Consider the following 24,630-nt stretch of genomic DNA (forward strand, 5'->3'; position numbering starts at 1 on the left):
TTTCATCAGAATCTCGTTTTTGTTTTTTTTTGGTAACTTTCGGATGTCAATTTGAAAATTTCTATAAAAAATAATAATAATAATAAAATATTATACTTACTCTCCAGCACCAATAGCTAAACTTTCATTATTTCCTTTAATGAAATAAAGATTATCACCAGTCCAATTAAATGCCTGGAACCTTGGAGTAAACCTGAATAGTAAAGATTCTCCAGTTCCGTAAAAATGATCACTGACATGAAGTGAACATGACGTGAGGGCTCCAAATACCTTTAGCACAATAATAAATAAAATTAAAAAACAAGAATAATAAATAATGAATAATGAATAGTAAAACTTACATTTCCCTCAGTATCTTCAATGACTAGAAGAATAGGGCTTTCAACTTTAGCCATTTTTCTGTACATGCTATTCAAACTGAATCCATGTTGACTCGTACTGAATACCAGTGTCCAAAGATATCCCTCAGCACGTGCTGGCAAATGACGACACAAATGTTCTCTGTGATCATCGCTCAATATTTCCGTGGTGCCAACCAGATCAGGGACAATAACATCTACGTCAAGAGATATGGCACTGTTGGCGTACAAAGCTCTTCGTAATTCATCGCTCATAGACAAAACCTGAAAGTAAATATGTTTGGTAATTAACATCAACAACATCATCATCAGTATCAACAATAATCAATAATCCTTATTAGCTTTATTGATCAGTACATCTAAGATTAATGGCTAAGTCAAGGACAGGCGCGAAACGAGATAGATTTAATTAGTAATAGATTTTTTATTAATTGTTTATTATTATTATTATTATTATTACTATTGTTGAATAAGTGGTAATTAGTTGTCTGGTAACTCGTTTCACTCCTGACCTACGACTACGAGTAAACAACATGTGGAAGAGGCCTTGGAATCATTCAGGGATACTAATCATTATCTAGACAGTTAATTCTATTTCTATCCTAGATCTAATATAATGTACACTACTACGATCATATCAAGTGGTCACATATATAAACAACTAGTTCTTTATTTTATTTTATTTAAGGTTTTTTTTATCCAAGTGCAAATCTACGAACAGTGCTGGAAATTATAACAATAAAATAATAAATTATTGATTTATAAATGCGTGTTTGTAATATGAGTAATATGATATATGTAGATATATTTTATGAGGCGTTGAGTTTTGAAGTCGAACAAAAATGATTTTTTTTATTTTTTAAAAATTGCGGGAAAAATTAAAATTTATTCAAATTAATGGAATTTTATGTGAATGAATTTTTAAAATTTTGAATTTAATTTCGTGTGATGAAAATTTTTAAAATAAATTAAACAAAAAATTTTACCGCCAAAATATGTTTGAAATTTATATTAGGAGGGTGCGAATACTCGAAAATTCGAATTATTCGAGATGTTCGAATAGTTCGAAGATTCTATTCGAATTCTTTGAACTAAGAATATCGAATCGAATCTATTCGACTCGATTCGATTCGAACAAGATTCGCACAGCCCTAATTTATATATTTATTATATAAGTCGTTGAGTTTTAAAATCAAACAGAAACAATTTTAAAATTAAAAAAAAATTGCGGGAAAACTAAAAATTAATTTAAAATTATGGAATTTTCAAATCATTTATTATTGCTATCAAATTTTTGAGTTTTATCTGAACGCTTTTGACTTAAGATTTCATTTCAGTTGTGATAAAAAAAATTTCTGGAAATAAATTAAATTAAAAATTTTACCGCCAAAAATATGTTTGAAATTAATAAAAATTTTTATCTGATTAACCAGCATTTAATTTGTCTAGATTTAAAAATTAATTCAAAAAAATGTTCAATTTTTTTATGACCCGGTTACGAAACTAAACGCCCTATAGATATACATTTATAAATAAATAAACTATACAAATTTAAATAAACAATTTATCGTTGTTGAGTTGTTGATAGTTTTTATTTAGAGTAATGAGGACAATTTAACATCAAACCGAACCATAACTGTTTCAGCCTTGAAAGATTGTCGGGTGAATAGCCGGGAGTTTCCGATTTAAGAAATCCAATAAATAATATTTAAGTAACTAATTCATACCTTATATTAAAAATAATAATAATCTTTATTTTCATATTTAAACTGCGTTTCAATAAATTTATTTATTAATAGATTTTTTTCCGTAAACAACCGAGATTGTATAACAAATTCGATATTTGCGTATTTGATAAAAAAAAATATAAATTATTATTACAATAAATATGAAATAATAAACGCAAATGAAGAAAATAAATTGATAAATAAAATTGACATATTTGTAGACTCAACAAATAGTGGTAAATTTATGAGGTTGTATTCAAATAGTTGCTCGTATTATTGTTACTAGGTGCGTCAGAAATAAAATATCACGATGACTAATTATTAATTAATGTAAGTACACATCTCTATTAAATAATTTAATGAAATGCAAGTCGTCATTGATTAAACAAGTGACTACACGTTCAAACATATTTAAACTCTACGACAATTGGTCGCATGTGTTGGCGCGATAAATTATATGTATGACATATGTTTTAAATATCGAGTAATTTGAAAATTTTTTTTTTTTATTTTATGGAAACAATCATCCACATTCTTCGTTCAGCTTTTGTGTGAGGTCGTCGACGCCTACAAGGCAAGTTCGCGATTGTGTGACCTCGTTCTCGCTCACTATCCATATTTATGTTGACCATAAAAAGATTTTACTATTTTTAGTTTTTACTTGCGGAATTGTATGATAGTTTTATTTAAAATGTTGGATAGTTTATTTTATTGCTGATTGATTATTGATCACTTTGAATGTTTGATGATGATAGGGATGTTTTTTAAGAGTTAAATTATGACCATGGGTGAGCAATGACCGCTGCCTTGAGTTATCAGTTACTGCCTTGACTTGTTCAAGTTTATGTTCTGATACTTTCAATTGTCAAATTATATATTACTTTATAATTATGGGCTTTTATCGATCCATTTATCTCTCGTGATAAAAAATTTAAAAAAATTTTCTCTCAGTGCTAAAAAAAAATTTATTTTTTTTTATTTCAATTTAATGAAAAGTTAAAAATTAGTTTTTAATTTTTATCCTAATTAATTACAATTTTTTTTTTATTAATTATCGGATGTAAATTTTTACAACAAAAAAAAATAGTGGAATTTATTTTAAAATTTTTTAATGACGTAAAAATATAGAAATTTTTTTTTGTTAGAAATGTTCGATCAAAAAATTTTAAAAAATTTTAATTAAATGCCGACTTGTAAAATTATTTAGTTGTCAATTTTTACCCTAATTAATTACAATTTTTTTTATTAATTATCACAGCAGATCTAAATTTTTATAAAAAAAAAAATAGTAGAATTTATTAAAATATCAATTTATTTAAAATTTTTTGCTGACGTAAAAATAAAAAAAAAAAAAAATTTTTACTGCCAACAAAAATGTGATCAAAAATTTTTTTTTTTATACTTTTCTATATTTATTGATATCTATAGATAAGTATTCACGATAATGGGAAAAAAAAATCTTGGAATTTTTTTTTGTTGCCAAAAATAAAAATGTCACGTAGCTGCATATTTATCTATTATAAAAATAAAAAAAAAAACAATAATAATAATAATTAATAAAAAAATCGATAATATTTTGAATGTATGAAATTAAAAAACGTAAATTATTATTTATGGTAAGTAATAATTAATACCGATAAGTTTAAATGATTGATGTGTTTTAAACGCAGCTGTCCAAATTCATTAGTTAAACTACAGTGTGTATTTTGAGTGTTGATATATATTTTATAAATATAAGTTTATATTAGCATAATCGTTTTACTGTACAAGAACTAATATTATCGACATTTAATGCACTATATAGAAAACAACTCACGTGTTCCTGGACAGTCTTATCATTTGAATTACAAATTTCTCGGGACAGTACTCTGATGTTAATTAACGAGATAAACGAGACTCGTTACGAGAGAATAATAAGCAATAAGTACATATGACGCGATTATTCTTTTATTTTTTTTTCCAGGCATTCAATGCCGTTTTTTAAGAAAAAAAAAATATTCATTTTAAAATTATTCGGTTTTTTAATTCTTTCGTAAAATATGACCCACATTTTTTAATTGTCAGCAGGTTCATTGAAGTCTTTTCTTATTATTGTTATTATATCGTTTTGATGTTGATAAATATATATAAATAACCTTTGATCTTTGTGATAATAAAAAAAAACTAAATGATAATATTCATATTTATATTTATTGATAACAAATTAAAAAAAAAATAATTTTCTTAGAATTATTTTTGACCTTGTTATCTCTGGTTATTTAATAATTATGAAATATATATAAACTCTTACCGAAAGCATGCGAGATGAATGTTGGAATACGTAATTAAGGGTTGAAAATGTATCAGCAGTCATTTTAATTATTAATTAATTAGATGATTAGATGATGAAATAGAAAATAACACAAACTGTGGGGAAAAAATAAATCTAATATTTTATAAAACTTATAAAAGTACAAAAGTATAAAAAGGGTTCTGTACTGTATGAAATCTCAGTGAGAACTGAAACGTACGTGACTTTATCCCGCGTTATTATTTGAATTTCAGGGTTGCAAATAAGAGCAACAAGATTTCTTTAACAAGCTTTGACGCAGCCTCCAACTCTTTTTCCCCACTATTTATTTTTTTAAACTACTACAGCTACATATATATATATAAATATATATATATATATATATATATATATTTATAAATAAATATATAAATATGTGTACTGCACTCCCTTGATATCCGGAGTACCTCGAAAACGGAGGTTGACCTCGGATACGAGACGGCGCCACGGATGGCTATTGAACTTCCGTATTGCTTTTATTGTTAGATCATTTTTTAAGACTCAATAATGATCGATGATAAATGATCAATGATCTTATTATATATCGGGTTTATATTCTACCGCAAATTATATTTATTTCAAGTGGACTTGAACTTTAACTGAGCTTTTTATTTTTTATTTCATTAAAATATATATATACATATATATATTTTTTAAAATGAAAACAACAGGCGTTAATTTCATTTCGTCATAATATTTACTGATGCAATCGGTCATTGAGCACATTGGCATTTAACGTCTTTTTTTTTATTATTATATTTTTTTTTGTGAGAGAACATCAAACATCTTGTATAAAAATGAGATAATCTATTGATTTTATTATCAATAATCAATTATTTGATGTGCAGTTATCAATTACTAAATTTAATAAGTAAATTATATATATTTTTTTTTATTAACTTTCATTTAATTTAATTAAATAATTTATGTGACAAATTTAGTTGTCAAAAAAATTAATGTAATTTATTAATTTAAAAGATTAAATAATAATATAATTATTAATTATATTTTGTAATGGAAAAATTACTTTGAATTATTTATTATCAACATTTAGAGGATCAGTTTTAAATGAAATTGTATAAGAATTAATTTTAAAAAATATTATTTTTTGGCGGGAATTACTTGCGATTTGAATTTTATCATCAGTCTAAAATTATTTGTTTTATTTTTTTTTATTTTTTTATAAAAAAAAAAGTAGTGGTCAGGTTTTTTAAATGTCATGCAATAAAATTATAAAATAAAAATATTTTCTTGTTTTGTTGTTATTATTTTTTTTTACTAAATGTTTATTGAAAATGACGCATAATTAAAAAACGTTAATGGCAAAATTGTTATTGCTTATAAATTCCGTCTCGAATATAAATAGCCGGTTTTAAAATCGCTAGTGTTATTTCAGTGATAGTGATCAAAATATGGCTGTGAGCCGATGGAGACGTAGAAAAAAATACTCCCACGCAGTAACTATTTAGTTATTTATTCTTATTATACTTTTTATCTCCATCAAAAACAATTAGCCGAGAAAATTTTGTTATTTTAAGAAATGTCTTTTTATTTTTCTTCACCTAAAATACACAAATCTTATCTGAAAGATATTGTTTATCATTTTACACACTTTTTACTCAATAATCAAAACTTCTAGAAAATTATACACCTAAGGCAATTAATAAATTTTACTTTTTTCAAATAAATTAAATTGTTTTTTACCTTAGACCTTTGCTTAAGATATTTTGATATCTTATTTATCGGATTCGGTAATTTAACTTTTGGCATTTTTGCCAAAGTTCTTGAAAATTTACTACGCTCCGTTTCCTCTTCTCTTGTCATTTTCGAAATAATTTTTTTTAAAGAAATTTATGCGCGGTAAAACTCCCGGTCAATGAAATTTATTTAACCGAAAATAAATACAGACGTCACTGAAGTGAAAGTTTATTATTTTAAATAATTCCTCACTAATGTAAATGTCAAACATAAAAGTAATCTTTCGCAATAAAATCAAAGACCGATGAAAAAAAATTTTTAAACTCCGTGTATTTTAAATTACACAAGTGTAAATAATTGATTCTTTGTTAAATATTTATTATTAATTAATCGATTAATAATTAGTTATATTGTTTATTAACGAGCTTCACTTCGTCAAGACTAAAGTCGTACTGAGTTTTAAATTTAAACACAGTGTTTTTATATTACTCAGTCCGGCTAGTGGATTAGCTACAATTTATCGTCGACTACGCACCGTTTATCGCGCAGCACATGCTTTATTTTCATCATGATCTTCATAGATCTCTTTCTCTACACAATTTTACATTCAATTTTTATTTTATTTATTTTTAAATTAAATTTCATTATTACTATTACTGTTATTTTTAAAAAAATACCGCGAAAATTTGAATTTCCCGCCATATTACATTTAAAAATATTTAATAATAGACAAAGACTTTCTAATATCGATTATTCTCTAAAATATACACGCGTATTGTGATAAATTAATATAAAGTTTATTAATTTAAATGCGGAGGTCACAATACCGCGGGATATTAAATAAAAAAAACCGCGAATGCAAATTACAAACACAACGAAAAAAAAACTTGGCATTCATAAATATCTAAAGAATTGTCAACAACTAAACTAAAATCTTTTTTTTTTATCCCTATTTATAAATATTATTTTTATTTGAAAATATTTGCGGACACATAAAAATTAATAATAATAAAAAAAAAAAAAAAACATTTACTAAAATATTTTAAAAAATTTCCGAGCGTGATATTAAGAAGCTAAAATAAAGCTGAGGAAAATAAAACGTCATGCATTTAAATTTGGATGTAAAGTCTAAAAAGTTTCCACTGAATACTTTAACTCGATTTAGTCGGATTTATCTTAAAATATATTTACGCATGCTATTTAATATTTAATTGAAATGTGCGCTTATGAAGTAAACACAAATAATAAATTTAAATTAAACAGAAAAATGGGTTTTTTTATATGAAAATTGAGACGATGTTTATTGAAGCTGATCAGAGCGTGTAATTTACATGTTTATGAGACAAGTGACGTGTTTGAGTGCACGTACTCATGCTTTCAAGTATGATCAAAGTGTCATGGTATTGATTGGTGTACTTGTATGCGGTATTAATATTAGTATTAGTATTAGTATATTAGTTATTGTAATAGTAGTGGTTATAATCAACAGAGTTGATATTAAGTTTACGTAGAGTACCAGTACCAGTACACCGAGGTTGTGCTGGTATTACACAATAAATGCATTAACGGTAATACTGAAATGTTAATACTATCGTAATATTGCTGCTGCGTATATTGATATGAATTTGTTACAATTCATTTATCTATTCAATAACTCTATGAAAATTATGCTTAAGAGCACTCTGAGACAATGCCCCCCCCCCCCCACCCAATTTTTAAAAATATTCAATGACTTTCAACTGTAATGACCGTATGCAAATGCGATCAATTGAAAGAAAACAACTCAGTTACAAGTTTGCCAAGAAATGGATTTGAAAAAAAATTATCTACGATTATTATTAATTAGGAGTTTAATGAAATTTGGTAAATGTCAACAGAATCTTTGTGTCTATCATTTGAAATTTTTTTAAATCCAAATTGATAACGACTGTAAATAATTTTTTTTCATATCTATTTTGGGCAAAATTATAACTGAGAATTTTTTTAATTGATAAATAAAATTTTAATACTGTTATAACAGTTCAAGGTCATTGGAGATTTTTAAAGAGTAAGCGGGAGGTATTTTCTAAAAATGCTCTTAATGACAGTAAATCTATTTATATACAGTGTTAAAAATTTTCTTCGATTTTCAAAAATAATTGTTATGGAAAATCAGTAAAATTTATGAACTCTAAATAAATATCAATTTTTTCATACATAAAAAAAATCAAAGCATAATTTTGAATGAAAATAAAATTTGACTACAAATAAAAATTTTGAATTTTACTAAAAAATTAAAAAATACTACTGACTTTTTAAAAAATAAAAATTAATTTTTGATAGTCGGGAGTTTATTTAAGTTTTTGAAAATAATTATTGAAAAAATATTTTTAAAAAATACACAAGTTTTATGTTTATGGCATTTATGACTGAAATTTCAAATAAACAAATAAATTTGTAGTGATATTTACATTTAATATCTCTGTGATTTTAATTTGCTAATAACTCCGAGTAATTTGCTTTTAATTGAGAGGAAAATTTTAAACATTGTATATTTATCGCATTTTAAATCTCGATTCAATTACTACCCAGTAGGATTCATCGAGTAGCGAAATATAAATACTTTTTTATAAGTAATGATTAAAAATCAGTACTTGGGATGAATATAAACGAAATGTGTCTGTGTGAAGATAAAAATATCAGATAGACAAGAGAAAAAAACAATAAATATTGGCGCGGTGCCAAATTGTGTGTGCTACATAAAATGAGTTGTCCATTCTCTGGCCTTGTGAATTTATTTATTAATGGACGAATATTTTGTTGTGCAGAAAATACCCGAGTGATAAATATATAATAAAAATATTTATAAGTAACGTAAGCATGTAATATTTTAAGATAAATAAATTATCAGTTTATTGGCCTAAATGACAGCTTCCGCGGTAAGAAGTCGAGGGTCGTTATTATTTTTATCGATTTTATAATATTTATTTAGTTTTAAATTGATATAAATAAAAATCAAGTGGTTAATTTCAATGAGTTACTTTTTATCAAATTAACTCGAAAATAAAGACAGAATTTTATTACCCTAGAACCGGTCCAAAAATCAATTACGCGGGGAGCAAGTTCTCTATCAACCGATAAGTTTTTATTTAAAAGTTTGCGTCACATCACCAGCTGTGGCTGTGATATTTTTTTTCCTTTGAGTTCTGGCTACGGATTTGAAATAAGAGGGAGAAAAAATGCAAGTGCAAGTGCAAGCGGAAGTGAGGTAGCAGATGATGCAGACAAACAATAAATAGAAGTAGATGATTTCAGTAGTGTGGTGAGGATCTTGGAACAGATTGTATTGACACAACTGCCAACAAATAAAACGAGAGAGCGGAGACAGCTAAAGGTATCCCGCGATTCATGATTTCAATATAAACGCAGCTGTATAGATTTCTATAGACATCCAAACTCTGCTGGTGGTTTATTTCGAACCACTTGCTATTAAATTGTCTATTTAATTCTCAATTTACTGAGACCTATGAGCCTGATAAACTTGAATTGCTCGTAATTGCCCGATTAATGTCAACGCCAGGTATTTTATTGTTTAATGTTTTTGTTGCTGTTGTAATTGTTTTGTGTAGAACTAAAAAAAAGTATAAGAGAACATAATAGAGCTGAATTTAATGGAATAAGATAAGACTAGGAACGAGACAACAACAAGTGCACCCTGGGGCTCAGTGTCTGACAGTGTCACATTAATCTCAAGGACGTTCGACATTAAGAGAGTACGGGGTACCTCTGGATCCTGGGGCTGTTCTTCCGCTGAGGTGCTTGAAGTCTTCAGTATACTGTAGAGCTTTACGTACGGAGCCTTGATCAGCTGAATACGCCATTACCAATCATCAATTACACATCATCGTCATAATCATCATCAATTTATATTTTTTAAAATTATTTAAAAAATTAATAGTCTTATTTATTTGAATTACTAATTGCTATGTATCATGAGATATTTTATCAGCAGAAAGTGTAGGCCCGGAGCCAAAAAAATGTTTTTTGAAACTCACCTCCCATGACTCACGAGTCAACTCAGTTATCTCATCACCGTCACGTGTCGTTTTATTTTCTTCCGCTGATTCACCGGGTTCGCCTTCCTGCGGCGACACTTCTGGCGACAGATCGGTGTCCGTTTCAAACAGAATGTACCCACGTTCGATCCAATAGTTTTCGTCCAATTCTCCATACAAACTCGGCACCCATACGTGGATAAATCTGTACAAGTCATCCACTCTGTAAAGAAAAAAAATTTATTAAATACATTAATATTTAATTTTTAAATTTAAATTACTGATATAAAATTATGGTTCACTGATAAATCTATTTATAGCTACTACCTGCGATTAAAAAACGGTAATGCACGATTTCCCAAGTCTACTAGATAAGGTAAATAAAATAAATCGAAAACTCTACTAATTATAGTTGTTATTCTGTCCATTTTAATTTAAATTATTATTTTAAGTGTCACGTAGATAATTTGATAAGAAGTTAAAAGTAAAATGTATATATTTCTACGTATATTTAGATAGTGATATAAAAGATGGATTTTAAAAATAATTTAGATTTCGTAGAAATAACTCTGGGATAAAATATTTATCTGGTCAAAGTATCAAATCGACGCAATAAGTCACTAGATTACGTAGGAGTAGACTCTATACTAAGTTTATATTTACATTTTTTATATATATGTTTTTGTTATAACTGTAGAAAAATCACGTGGTCAGAGACCATGTGCTCGAGCATGTGATAAAGCGCGTAATTTATTTAAACGCGGCAATCTAACTGTTTATATTATTTCAGCAATGGAAAATACATATTATTTACAAAAGACTGAATGATTATTTGATAAATAAATCATTATTTGTATTTTTTATTATTTCATTCACGATAGCCTTTAAATATTGATAAGTTTTAATTAATCAGATGGTACTGAATAAAAAAAATAATAAATAACATTTAAATTATGCGTAAATTAACTCCGTATTATTTTTTGTGTCGTATTAAAATTAATATAAATATTTGCTGTTAAATATATATGAGTTTTATAAATATTAAGACAATGTGATGTAACTCGGATGATCCACCAGCTCTTTTATCTCGAGTACTTGGTGGTAATTTATTTTTTATAAATAATTACCGACTTAATTCACAATTTTTATCTCTTATCATCATTTGGCTGCGTATTTATTATCTCTATTATCTATAATTACAAAAACAAAAATTTTTAATAGACCGCGGATTAAAAATAAATAAAAAAAAATTTTACTGATAATTGAAATGAAATCTCAGGAGTGCAATGATCTATTGCATAATAAATTGCATAATATATGACCTCGTAATACTAAAAAATATGATGGACATTAAATAAGAATAACTGGATCCTTTCTCTCTGGTTGTTATTTCCCGGATATGAAATAGTGAAATATGATAACAAGTATTTTTCATTCTTTTTATATGAATGAACATTCGACGTATATATTAAATAAATGGATTGATGTCAATATAATATAAATATGAAATATAGAATGAGAATAAAAATGAAGATAAAAAAATATAATAACTTTACCTGTTGCGTGGGACACTAAACCAGTACTCGGGTCTAAGTTTTTTCTTTCCGTAGCTCATTATAGGGGTGGATCGAGGAATTTTCTTGTCCTTCGGTCTGCCAGTTCGTAATCTCAGGTACAGTGGTGGATCCTCGCAGCTTCGTGCTGGTCTTGGGATCAATTCTGCCGTGAAAAATAATTTATTAATTACAGTAAAGTATCTACGATAATTATTAATTATTTTATTATTTATTATTAATTAATAGATTGAGATCGAGGTTCAAATTAAAGTTTATAGTCACACCATTCAAAGTCCCCACAGAGAAAGCTTTAGTATTTTTAAATATTAAACACTTGACGCATGCTTAGGATTTTTAATGACAACTGTAAGGTAAGATTTATATATAAGTAAGTTTATACAATTTTTTTTTTTTTTTTTTATTTCAGTAAATTGTAAGACAATATAATATAAATTTATGGTAGAAGCTGTGAAATTATTTGCAGGAACAATGGCGACAGAAATAAAATAACTCGGAAGCTTTACTGATTAAGGGCATTCTCCGTCAAGCTCTCCCCTTCACTTTTTAAAGTATGCAATGACTTTAAACTGTCATAACTATATTAAAATTTTATTAATTATTTAAATAAAATTAACACCTTAAAGGAAAACAATTTCACGAGATAGAATTTTTAATAAATCACTTACAGTTGTCATCAATTAGGAGTCAAACAAAATTTGAAAATTTGAATTATAAAAGTAATATGAAATTTTAACTGAAATTTATTTAACAAATTTCTTTTAACTTCTAATTGATGTCAATTGTAAGTAACTTTTTTGTAAATCTATCCTGTAAAAAATTTGGAGTTAATTTTACTCTGAACCAGAACTTCCGTATTAAATTACTCCCCTGTGAGGTAAATTTTACTCCAAGGGGATTAAGTAAATAACCAGTCATCTCCGGATTTACTCCGTGTTCACTCCGCTAATTTTTAAATATATTCCTCAAAAATCGCAACTACGTCGTCCTTTTTTCAATCAATTAAAATTTTTCTTTAATTAATTGATAAAATTTTATACGCTTGACAGTTCTCATTTAAAATTTTTAAAAAGTGAGGATACTGTCTGAGAATGACCTTAAGCTTCTGACAGATTTTTTTTTACTTTTCAAAGGGAAGCACAAAAGCAGTGATAATGATATGAGCAAGAGTGCAAGGAAATTTTTTTCTTTTCATAATTATTATTATTGTTATCAAAGTTCATAATAACAGGAGAGAGAGAGTAGAAGAAGAAGAAGTATAGTAATTAGAAGAAGAAGAAAGCAAGCTAATACAGTATGAACCTACCGAGACCTTCAAGTTCGGGATAATTAGGTGCTTGGACTAAAGGATAAAAAGAAATAGATGAATAAACTGTATTAGTATGACTGTTATTTAAAAAACGTATTGTTTAAAATGATATATTTAAATAACGACGAAGTCTGTGCAGCCACTGCGACAGTATTTTATCTAATGATGATCAGAATCCACCTGTGACTTTAAAATACTAATTATCACTATAATAATTAATTATAATTGATAACTAAACTCATCTCGAGATGATGCGATGCGTCAAATGTATTTATATTTATTAATAATAATAAATAATTAATTAGATGATTAAAGTTTGCGAGTTTGATTTATAAATTTTAGTACTGCCGCAATAGCTTTGCTGTCTGAACTTGAATTATAAAGTATCAGTATTAAGTTTTGAATATAATTATTAGTTTTTTCTTTTATGCTTACTGTCAAAGCTAACAAATAGTTCAGGCATATCGTCGACGGAAACCATGCTACGATAATCCAATCGCGGTGGTGCTGTTGAAGTTTTATTTCCCCGGGTGCTGTCGACGCTGCTGCTGCCTGACGAGGTCAAAGGCTGCTGTCGAATGAACGTACCCACCGAGGAACGCCTGCAAGGTAATTACAATAGTTTAGTCTTTAGTTTACATTGCTTAACTAATCAGTGTATACATATAGAGAAAGACAGAAAGAGAGAGAAGAGTTGCAGTTGCAGTTTAATTAAGTAACAACAATAAGAACAATAACATTTATAGCAGGAAATTAACATTCAATAGATGCATGAGCCATTAAATAATAATTTTTTAATGATAATAAAATAATAATAATATTTTTTATTATTAAGGGGAGAAAGGGATCTGAGATACAAAAAAAAGAGGATATTTTTGTGATTTTTTTTTTCAGAGTACGTTCTTTATTAAAATTCTCAAAATTTGTGACATTATTAAGCATCATTCCAAGAATATTCTGATAAATTTTTGTAAAAAAATATTGAAAAATAAGCCAGTGGTAGTGGGGAGAGACGAGTCGCCAAAAAAAAGTCTATGTCGTAGACAAAGTACTTATTTTTTAATTAAAAAAAGGAGCGATTTTCGGTAAAAATCAGATTTTTTTGATTGCACCTTTACCAAAAATTCAAAATTTAATATTTTGTTTATTCCTTCGTTCAAATCCAAAATAAACTTATGTACTAAAGAAATTTTTTTGGTTTTTTTATTACAGATGAAGTCATGAGTTACTCTGCCTATGGCATGGAGACTTTTTTGAGGTGAGTCGTCTCTCCCCACTACCACTGGCTTATTTTTCAATATTTTTTTACGACAATTTATCAGAATATTCTTGGAATGATGCTTAATAATGTCACAAATTTTGAGAATTTTTATAAAGAACGTACTCTGAAAAAAAAATCACAAAAATATCCTTTTTTTTTGGTATCTCAGACTCCGTTCCCTTAATCGATGAATTGTGTTGGTGTTTTATTTTAATGTTCTGTTGTCGGTTGTAAGCTCAAGGCGTCTTGATCATCAGGATGTCACTGAAGAGTTTTACAATTGACCTAAAAGCTATAGGACAAGTGGACGATCATCGACAAGGACATTGATGCCACGACAATAAACATTTAAGGGAATTTAATTATCACTGGGTTTAATTACGAGGAAAGCAGTTTTGTATTATGAATAATTGTTTTATTTACTGTGGAGTTGAGACTGTATTAATTACTGATGATAGAAAATATTTTTTTAGTTGTTAGAGGGTAGAGTTTGTAATTAACTTGTAGACAGATGATTAAAAAAAAAATAAAAGTAAAAAATACTTTAGGCGAACACTAGCAGGAGCCGCGGACTACAGAATTTATAAAAAATAATGAACGCACTGTTTAAAAAGTTTTTTTTTTTAAATTTTGTTAACAAATAATGAACAACAAGCTTTAGGTCATTGGATAACGTCGTGGACTTGATGAATCAGGACCAGACTCACCCAATGAAACTTGCGGGACCTGGTGAAAATTGTGAATTGGTTGAGTCCTGGGAGAGTGAAGAGGCGGTAAGTGGGGGCGTACCTCCAGGCCTACCGCCTCCGCCGCTCTCTTCACTTGGTGTTTTAGCAAACAGCCCCGAGCTAAAGTCACTCACCAGGTTGATCGGCGAGCTTTACATTATCATCCATCACCGCCACCATTTACATATTTGTTGTTAGTTAAATTGTTAATAACCCAGTTAATAGTATGCATTTTCAACGCCGAGCAGTAAATATATGATATTAAATAAATAGTAACAATAGTAATAATTTAAATAAATAAATTAATTAATTGATAAATCTCTAGATGATCAGTTTATCAATCTTCCAAGTTATAAATATGCACTATTGAGCGCACGCTCCATTGTCCTTTAATAAATCTAAATAATTATAATTATTATGCGATAAGCTCAGCTATTGATTAATAAATTTATTGATTTTCTATCACAGCTATTATTGTTAACAACATTCTTCTATATAATAATAGCCCACTCTATTTAACGATTAAATTTTTTCTTGCCAAAGCCGCTTTATTTTAAAAAAATATTTAATAAGGAAGTGTCGATAAACCGATCGAGATTTTACAAATAATTAAACAACTCGATTTAAAAAGTCACGCATCGAAGCAAATTTTCAAATTTTTCAATGCAAAAAAAAAAGTTTAAATTGGCCAAGTAAAAATTATTTTAACTCTGCTGCATTTCTTTAATTTTGCCAAATTAATTATTAATTTAAAACGTCAATACTCATTGTCAATTAGAGCTGAATTTGTTTTAATTGAATTATTAATTAGAGTAATTAGTAAATCAATAACTCACCTTGAGAATACTTTACTGAATACCGATGAGTGATGACTGTCGGCGCTGTTAGGAAGGCTGGGTACTTTTTCAGACGCGGGTTTACTGGTGTCTTCGTCTTTGCTGTCACCAGTGAGACCCTCCATCCAGGACAATGGGTACGACAGCCTCTTCAACATCTGCGTCAGAGTAAAATGTCAAAACACTTTTCACAAAAGAAAAAAAAATAACAGTAAGGAATTAAATTATTAAATAAGTACTTTGTTTCTACGAGTCTCTTGTTTGTCCTCGTCTTTGTGTTCCTCATCTTTCTCCGGCTCCTCGGCGTTGCTGTCCAAGCTGAAGGATACAGAACTGGCCTTCTTTCTGCCGCCACCATTTACTACCGACAGGACGTCCAGAGCACTCCCGGATGAGACATTGGTAGGGGCGATCGTTATCGGTGGCACCCAATCTGTAGATAAAACTATGTCCGCGTCCGAATATTTTTTTTTTGATGGGATAGGTTGCACTACGGGAAGTGGGGGATTAGGTTCACGAATGTCGATACCAGAATCATAGCACGACAGTTTGACTAGAGATCCGTCTTCACCCTCGGGAACGGCATTCGGCTTTGCTGGCTCCGGTTGACTCTGAAATAATAAAACATATATTTTTTTAGTGACTTGCCAGTTAAATAATTAGCATTTAATGCAGCTTATCAACTTCCGAAACTATAAGTGTCTGCTTGTTCAGGACGAGCTTTACTTAATACCAACTATCCTCTGGATTTAATTGTCAGTTGTAAATTAATTATATTCAATTTCTCTGGTACTGTTCCAGGCAAGTCCTAGCCTCTAACTAACCAATCACGAAGCACTAAATTTACTGCTCGTTACTATTCTCCATAGCTCTCGTAGCTCAGTATTGAGAGAACCCGGTCCTCAAGCATACAGATGTTAAAGTTGCAGACAAATTATTATTTAAAAATAATGAATTTTAAATTTAGTAGATCTTTGAAATTGTTAATGAATAAATCCATTTATAATTAATTAATTTAAGTATTCATTAAATCGATTTATGTTAAAGCGCATTAAATATTTAAATATTAAATTACTTTGTCGGAATTAATGGAATCTTGTTGCTCATCGTCGACGGAAAATGAGCATCTGTCTTTGCTGGGAACGGCCCAATGGTGATCCAGCATAGAACGCCTGCGTTCCTCGAGTGTCCTGCTCGCTTGCCCGACACCAAGTTCCTTATCAACGTTTTCATCCAATTTATCCTTATCTGTATCTTTATTTTCTTTATCTTTATCTTTATCCTTATCTTTGTCTTTAGCAGTCGCTCCTTCCTCCTGCAATTAAACATAAATTATTCATCGTCTTGTACCACTTTACAATTAATGCTACGGAAATTTAAACCAGTAGAATATGTACTGCCGTATAATCGGGATAAAAATTAATTTAAATTAAACCAAGCCAACGTACAATTTGTAAATTTGTAGGAGTGACGAGGTCTCGTTCAAAAGCCTTTGGAAACGCGTCACCTTCTCTTTCAGCGCAGCTACAGACACTTTCGTTGTCATCGCCAGCAAGTTCGGAGAAGTTATCGTCTTTGCCAGGCGATAAACATTTCCGGGCGTCACTTCTCTCGGGTTTCTTCATGTAGTAAATTTCTGGTTTCTTGTCTGTACTCATGGTATCTGTATGACTAACCCGCATGTGGGCAATGTCATAATAAATCGCTGCGTTAACTACAAACTCCATTGGCGCTATCACACCGTAAGACTCGGCTCCGTGTTCAATGACCAGCGGGTCAGACACATTGGGATCAAACATTACGGCGTTTGGAGTGACCAATAAAACACCTCCGACTACACCCTATTAAAATAAAAATATAAAAGTTAATTATCGCAGCATAGCCAGGCTATTGATTTATCTGTTTCGGTTGAGCTTTTCTTTTTTTTTTTGAAGGACTTTGTTGTTAATTTCAATATTCATGAACGAGAAAAAGCTTTCACACGGTTTAAATTTTACAAGTATGGAACTAGTACTCCACCTGTCCATCGGTGATATGACGAACGTTGATCTTCAAAAATCTCTCTCTGTAGGCTGGCTCATCCTCGTCCATAGCTGCTGCATTACCACTGTCAAGTGGGGTTTTAACTCGTTCCATATGACCTGGTTTTGGAGAAACAGGCCGTAAGTTATCCAATAATTCTGAAAAAAAATATTCAAAGCCGTTTAAAGTAATCTACGCTGATTTTTAAAACTGTGACCTGAAATGTTTTAGAAAAATTATTTCTGTGCTGTTACCTTTTTCTTCCGGTGGCAAATCATCTTGAGAATCATGATCGTGACCGGGATCTGGACTCGGGGCATCCAGGGCCGTTCCATCGCCACCAAGACGTGCTTCTCCTTTTATCGGAACCCAGAGCTGCTGGCCCGGGTATACAAAGGTACTGCCAAGTCGGTTTAGTTTGCTCAATTCAGATGGCGTTGTATCAAATCTTGCTGCCACTGATGTCAGCGTATCTCTGTTACCCACCTAGAATATAATAATAAATAAATTATTTTACTAATTAATTATACACATAAAAAATTAAGTGGTAGACTTTTTTTACAGTGTATTAAAATATAAATTTTATTTCATACATTTTCATTAATTTAAATTAAGTATCAAGTCCAAAAATGGAGCAGTAGCTACAAAAGCTACATTTTACCCTATTACATAATAAAAAAAAAAACGAGCAAGGTGATAATTAATTGAAAGTACAAGTTGAGGTGAATAATTTAACATGAATCATTAATGTCAATGATACTTTTATTTACGTATTATAAGCTGAGGCCAAGTTCATTTGTTGACATTTTATGCAACACGAGTGTTTTAAAAATTTATTTAACAAATTGGATAAATTACTTAGCGCACTTTGTATTAATATATGTATGTATAGTGAGGTAATATACATATATGAGTAAATGAATATATAAGTGAATTATCAAGCGACAAGATGGAGAGTTAGAGAGCGCGGTTAACTTTTAATGCCAACAGTTTAACTACCAGCTACAAATATATACTTAGCTACAGTATTTTCGATAGATTCTCGTAAATATTACGTAGCATAGGCGAGGTAATTTCACGGATCGGTGGTTAATGTTACTTTATAAAGCCTCTGGGCTTTTATCAGCCATTTGGTAAGCCGGTACGATCAACCGTGACTGTACGTGTCCGTTGGAAAACTGTCTCTATTTAACGCTTATTAGTATTCCCGGTCTGCCGAACAGAAGAAATAAAATAATTTTCACTTTTACCCAATACTCTAGACTATAGTCCAGTAAATCTTAATCAGCTGTCACTTGTAACGCTTCGATTACTCAATTGCAACAATTAAATATTTAAATACCCGGTTTACTTTTGTTACGTCTTGATTATAATTTAGTAAAATACTTTTTTATTGAGTTTTTTTTTTAATTAACCAGACCACGTTCAGCGAATCGTCATGCGGCGGTACGTTGTCTGCATATGTAACAAGCTAAAGAGGACAATTATTTTCGTACGTACTCTATATATATATATTTATGCATTTGACGGGTGGAATGTGCGCATATTAACAGCGAATATGATTTTAATATTCATATAATCGATTGTTGGTCAATTTAATTTTTTTTTGAGGTACTTTATCATGTAATTTAAATTTTATCGAGTATATTTCCAAAGCTTTAATCTAGATTAAAATGTCATTTATATATAATGTAATATTGTAGTTTGTAAACTTTGTGACGTTTTAAGTAATCGATTATTTTGCTATACCTTAAAAACTTTATCAAGTTTAATTAAGGGAAAGAGAAAAGTTAATTTCTCAGTGAAGTTGTTTAAAAGCACTCAAGGCAGCTGGTGCTGGAACTGGTGCTGCAGATGATGATGATGATGTTGGTATTGGTACGATTCCTAGACCCAGAATCAGAGTCAGAGTTTGAATTAAAGGCGTTATTGCTCCGTTACGTCAGTGAGCTAACATTTAATTCTTTATTGTTTATAGAGGAACAAACGAGCGAAGATCTAAAAGTTTTGGATTTGTTAAAGACACAACTTCCTGTCCCAGATACTTATGAGGATAATGATGCCCGAATAAAAGTACCATCAGCAATATAACAGGAAGTGGACGGATAATGCGGTCGCAAAGACAGAAGGGACTGAGTAGTGAGAATAAAGTTGTAGAAAAAAAATAATAAAAATGAGGAGAAAGAAAGAAAGATAAAAATAAAAGGCACCTGGATCGCATGGGGGAATGAATGGAGTAAAGAGCAAAAGGAAGTCGGGATGTTTTCTGCAAGCCTGGAAATAATAAAAAATAAAATAAAGATGGATTGTTCCGACTGGTGTTTTTTACCGGTGCTCAAGTATACTTGTGTCTTATGGATGTAAGAGTTTTTCTGTGGGACAAAAGGCCGCGGGAATCCCCAACTGGCCTCTTTTTGTCATTATCGAGCGGCTTGATTCGCCCATTTCTACCTCAATTTCTACATCTACTTATCTATATATTTCTGTTGTATGTGTGGCCCTTCTGCAGATAATGTATATTATATGTGTTATATATTCTACATATATATTTAACGTTCTGTATTCTGTGAACGTATCGATGATGAACGATAAACCATTAGCCCGTAGTTACGGTTACGTTCCATTAGGGCGATTAATCGATTCATGGCGAGTGAGTCAACGACCACAACGTCCATGATCATCTCCTATATTCATAGTCCCAGTGTCCCCGTGTTCCAGTTCCAGTAACTCCAGTGGCTGCTCTACAGCATGCTTCCATTCTAATCGCACCGTCAATTATACCGAGGACATCGTGCTCAACATATATTGAGATGAATTTTGAGATCTTGCGAGTAAATGACCATCCAGATAGATCAGCTCAGTCCCTTCCGCTTGTCCCAGTTTACATTCCCGGCAGTTTACTGCAGACTAGACTAACTATGAGCTTGTCCCTGGAGTATCTGGCTTACTGTACAGCCAACCTTACTCTCTAACTCTTGAGAGACAATTTCAGAAATATTACTTCACGTGAATCTTATATATTTTACCCGAGAGACTGAGAAAGAGAAAGTCGAGATAACTTATTCTGCTTATACTCTTCCTGACTCAAATCACTACTGATTTACTTTGCAAATATTATACTCAATATAAAATCCTCTACCTATTATGCTACCTATCTTTATTACACTTTACTTGTTATCAAATAATCTTATTTTTATTGCTTTGTTAGATAAAAATAATAACCATCGAGTTTTACTTTTTTTTTTAATATGAAAAGTTACTGATAAAAATAATTATATCATTTAACGCGACAGAAAAGAAAGAATTTTTTGACGCAAAAAATTTTTACTCGCTTCAAAAATTATTTTTCCTTTTTCTATGTCAGTTTAAAAAATATTTTAAAAGAACTAGACTTGCAGTTGTGGTTAGATGCTGATGCTGTTACTGATTTACGCTTTGCAATTTTGTCGTTGACGTGCCGAGCATGGTTGACATTCGGATGACATGCTATAGATTTAGGAATTTCATAAATGCCATGTGTATCCGTTAGCTTCATATCTATCTGTGATATTTGGCGTTATTGAAATTCCATTAATTTACAACATATATGTTTCTACAACGTCGATCAACAGAAGGAGTTGATGTTGGTATTAATAAATACATATATAACTATAAAGTTCTGTACTAGTTGATAATTCATATTGTTGATTAGTTGATAAACGTTTGCTTGAATTTACAGCAAAATTTAATGCTCATCATAATTAATTTAAAACAAATTACCAACTTGTTTCAATTATATTAGCATACAAGGTATTGGCTACAAAGTTATTTAATCAGGAAGTTAATGTAATGCTCTGCGTTGTTGATTACTTCGAAATTAATGGCTACTTTATTATTATTTTTTATAATGCACTGAAAAAATTTGGAGTGAATTCGAAGTAATTACAGATTTTATTTCATTCACTTCAATTCGAAATTTCAATATTGAAATAAACTCCTTCTAGAAGTTAATTTTACTCAGTCCCATCAAAAAAATTCATATGGGAATTCAGATTAGATTCCTATTTCGGTTCCTTGGCGTTTTTGGATGGGTTTCCATATGATTTCCTGTAGGAATCCAGCATAGATCTGACATAAACTTATATGGGTTCCTATTGGAATTCACATCATGTCAAATCCATATGGGAATCATATGGAATCCCATGTGGATTTTTACCCCGATTTTCTATGATAATATACACCATGTCAAAATGGGAATCCAGATACCCATGGATTCTTTTATAAATCTATATACTCCTATATTAATTCCTATGGATGCTTACATAGGTCTATACTTTCTTACATGGATTCCAATGGATTCCTATGCAATCCCACATTGATTTTTTTTTGATAGAGAGGATTAAATAAATAAACAGTAATCTGCTTCGCATTCACTGCGCAAATTTTTTACAGTGATAATAATAATAATAATAATAATAATAATAATAATAATAATAATAATAATAATAATAATAATAATAATAATAATAATGATAATAATAAGAATATTAATAATAATAATAATAATAATAATAATAATAATAATAATAATAAAAATTACTTAATTTTAAAACTTACCGTATAAGCAACAGTATTTTCTGGCTGTGTAAGTTTAACATGTTTCTTTTCATGCGAACTAGATCCATCTTTGCTCTCGCTGTCTGAATCTATTAAATAAACAAAAAAAATATATTAATAAATATCATTGCCTTGAAATAATAACCAATTATAAGATAGATACTTAATGTACGACGACAATGGACAAGTTCAAGTACTCAATAACTTTTATAAATCGATCCATCAATCATATGACTTTCAGACGTAAATATTTATCAGAAAATAATATACAAGCTGTTTAATTTATTTCCACGTATAATTTAGGTATTTAATTACAAATAATATCCGTTATATATTTAAATGTTATTTAGATTACGATTACCATCGTAAATTAAATGTACAAAATAATTATTGCGATAAAATAGTAATGCAATTAGTAAATGAAATTAACTTTAAAACTCATTTGCTAGACACGATAACAATATTTATGTACACCGTACCCATCGATTCAGACGAAATGTAAATACAATAAAATGTAAAATAAAAGAAAAAAAAACGTGCTTAAGATATACGATTGGTTATAAACACGCACGTGCTAGATACCGGCTCAATTAAATGATTCATATACGTAATTACATACAAATGTCCTCGTACGTTTATATAATATATGAGACACTATCAGTAATTGATAATTTTTTTTTTGTTTGATAAGTTTTTTTTTTTTTATTTATTAGAAACTTTCTGACCCATAGCCTTAAAAATTCCACAAAAAAAATTGGTTCAAATAGCTCGAAAAATATTTTATCGTCGCCTCGGGCTAAAGATAACAATTTTTAATAATTTAAAAATTTATAATTTATACAGGTTGAAAACAACTACCGGAGTACTGAGTACATTTTTTTTTATTTATTTGATAAATATTTTTTTTTTATTAGAAATTTTCTGAGCCAAAGCTTTCAAAATTATTAAATTACACAAAATAAAAGTAGTTCAAATATAATAGCTTTTAAAATATCTAATTGCCGCTCTAGGCTAAAGTTAAGATAACGACGTTTAATAATTAAAAAAATTGATAATTTATAAACTGAAGGTTGATTACCACTACAGTAGCACTCTAAGTACACTCAACGCTGGCGGATAATTTTTTTCAAAATTTTGATAATAACTTTTATGGAAAAAAAATTATGTTTAAATATTTTTAGTGAAATTTTCAGCATTTAGTTAAATAATTTTACATTAATATTTGATATTATTATTATTATTACATATGAAAACAATGAAAACTGTAAGGTTTCATGATACCTGATTTAGTTAAAATTTCACTATGTATAATCGGCGTTTCGCGAACAATGTACAAAACGACATAGTCATGAAAGTCCTTTTCATATATATGAACATTACTCGGTTGGTATTCAGCAAATTCCCAACAGGACAATGTGTTGTCAAGCTCCATGACTCGATTTACACAATTAAGTATATATATATATTCTAAGCACTAAAACTCATAACGTGAACAAACAAATTCACCACTAGACTTAAAGACTAAAGTGCTCTGTACTTTATACCACATCTATATATGTATATATAATTGTGGTTTATAGTTTGTTACTCCTTGGAGTGTCACGTAAAAACTGAACAACTTGTTCCCACACCTGAGCAGCGCGACTGAAAAATATCAGTATATAATATCGTAAAACGTTTATTTCTTTATCGCTTCGCGTTAACTATATATCCATTGTCTGAAATATTTTTAATACTTTTTTATTTTCACTCATGGTATATACTGCGCTTGTACGTTTTAACGACTCGAGCCCGAGTAGAGTCAACGACATAATATCAATTATCAACGTCATTTTAGTCGCGTAGCCCTTGGCAGTAAATTTAAAAATATAAATAAACTTTACAACAAAGAACGCAGTCGTGTGCTGTAACCACGTTACTGAGTGTTCAGCGACTGAACGTGATCGGTTGACATCACGAGTATGTGGTACTGATTTAACAAAATATAACTGATGTATAAAGACGTCTGGATTGTGTTAATCATCTTGCTAAATAATCTCCGTTGATAAAATTGTTATGAGGACGTGATAGGTCCGGATGTTGGATTATAAATAATATATATATACATATCTAACTGTATGTATGTATTTTATATATATATATATATTAACGATTATC

At 29.4% G+C, this 24,630-nt stretch overlaps 1 protein-coding gene and 1 long non-coding RNA gene across 6 annotated transcripts in view; one reads left to right on the forward strand and one right to left on the reverse strand.

The window, feature by feature from the left end:
* The window catches only part of LOC103571080 (TLD domain-containing protein 2), a 68,940-nt gene that overhangs the window by 1,959 nt on the left and 42,351 nt on the right, over positions 1 to 24,630 (reverse strand). For 3 of the 5 annotated variants that reach the window (XM_014442521.2, XM_014442520.2, XM_014442519.2), the window contains 12 exons: positions 22,474 to 22,562; positions 18,132 to 18,363; positions 17,875 to 18,035; positions 17,304 to 17,696; positions 16,931 to 17,170; positions 16,095 to 16,466; positions 15,856 to 16,013; positions 13,466 to 13,632; positions 11,704 to 11,866; positions 10,148 to 10,370; positions 342 to 623; positions 101 to 270 (listed from right to left, as the gene is read on the reverse strand). In XM_014442521.2, the coding sequence (XP_014298007.1) occupies positions 101 to 270; positions 342 to 623; positions 10,148 to 10,370; positions 11,704 to 11,866; positions 13,466 to 13,632; positions 15,856 to 16,013; positions 16,095 to 16,466; positions 16,931 to 17,170; positions 17,304 to 17,696; positions 17,875 to 18,035; positions 18,132 to 18,363; positions 22,474 to 22,562 (2,650 nt within the window). Of the gene's footprint in view, positions 1 to 100; positions 271 to 341; positions 624 to 6,119; positions 6,551 to 10,147; positions 10,371 to 11,703; positions 11,867 to 13,465; positions 13,633 to 15,855; positions 16,014 to 16,094; positions 16,467 to 16,930; positions 17,171 to 17,303; positions 17,697 to 17,874; positions 18,036 to 18,131; positions 18,364 to 22,473; positions 22,563 to 23,754; positions 24,101 to 24,630 lie in introns of those variants that run through there. The other 2 variants (XM_014442522.2, XM_014442525.2) reach the window with 2 other exon arrangements.
* Positions 10,379 to 13,447, forward strand: LOC103571079 (uncharacterized). The gene is made up of 4 exons (XR_549022.2): positions 10,379 to 10,523; positions 11,950 to 12,074; positions 12,188 to 12,272; positions 12,855 to 13,447. It is a non-coding gene; the product is annotated as an uncharacterized LOC103571079 (long non-coding RNA).

Source organism: Microplitis demolitor, chromosome 7 (genome assembly GCF_026212275.2).
Source record: "Microplitis demolitor isolate Queensland-Clemson2020A chromosome 7, iyMicDemo2.1a, whole genome shotgun sequence".
Lineage (NCBI taxonomy): Eukaryota > Metazoa > Arthropoda > Insecta > Hymenoptera > Braconidae > Microplitis > Microplitis demolitor.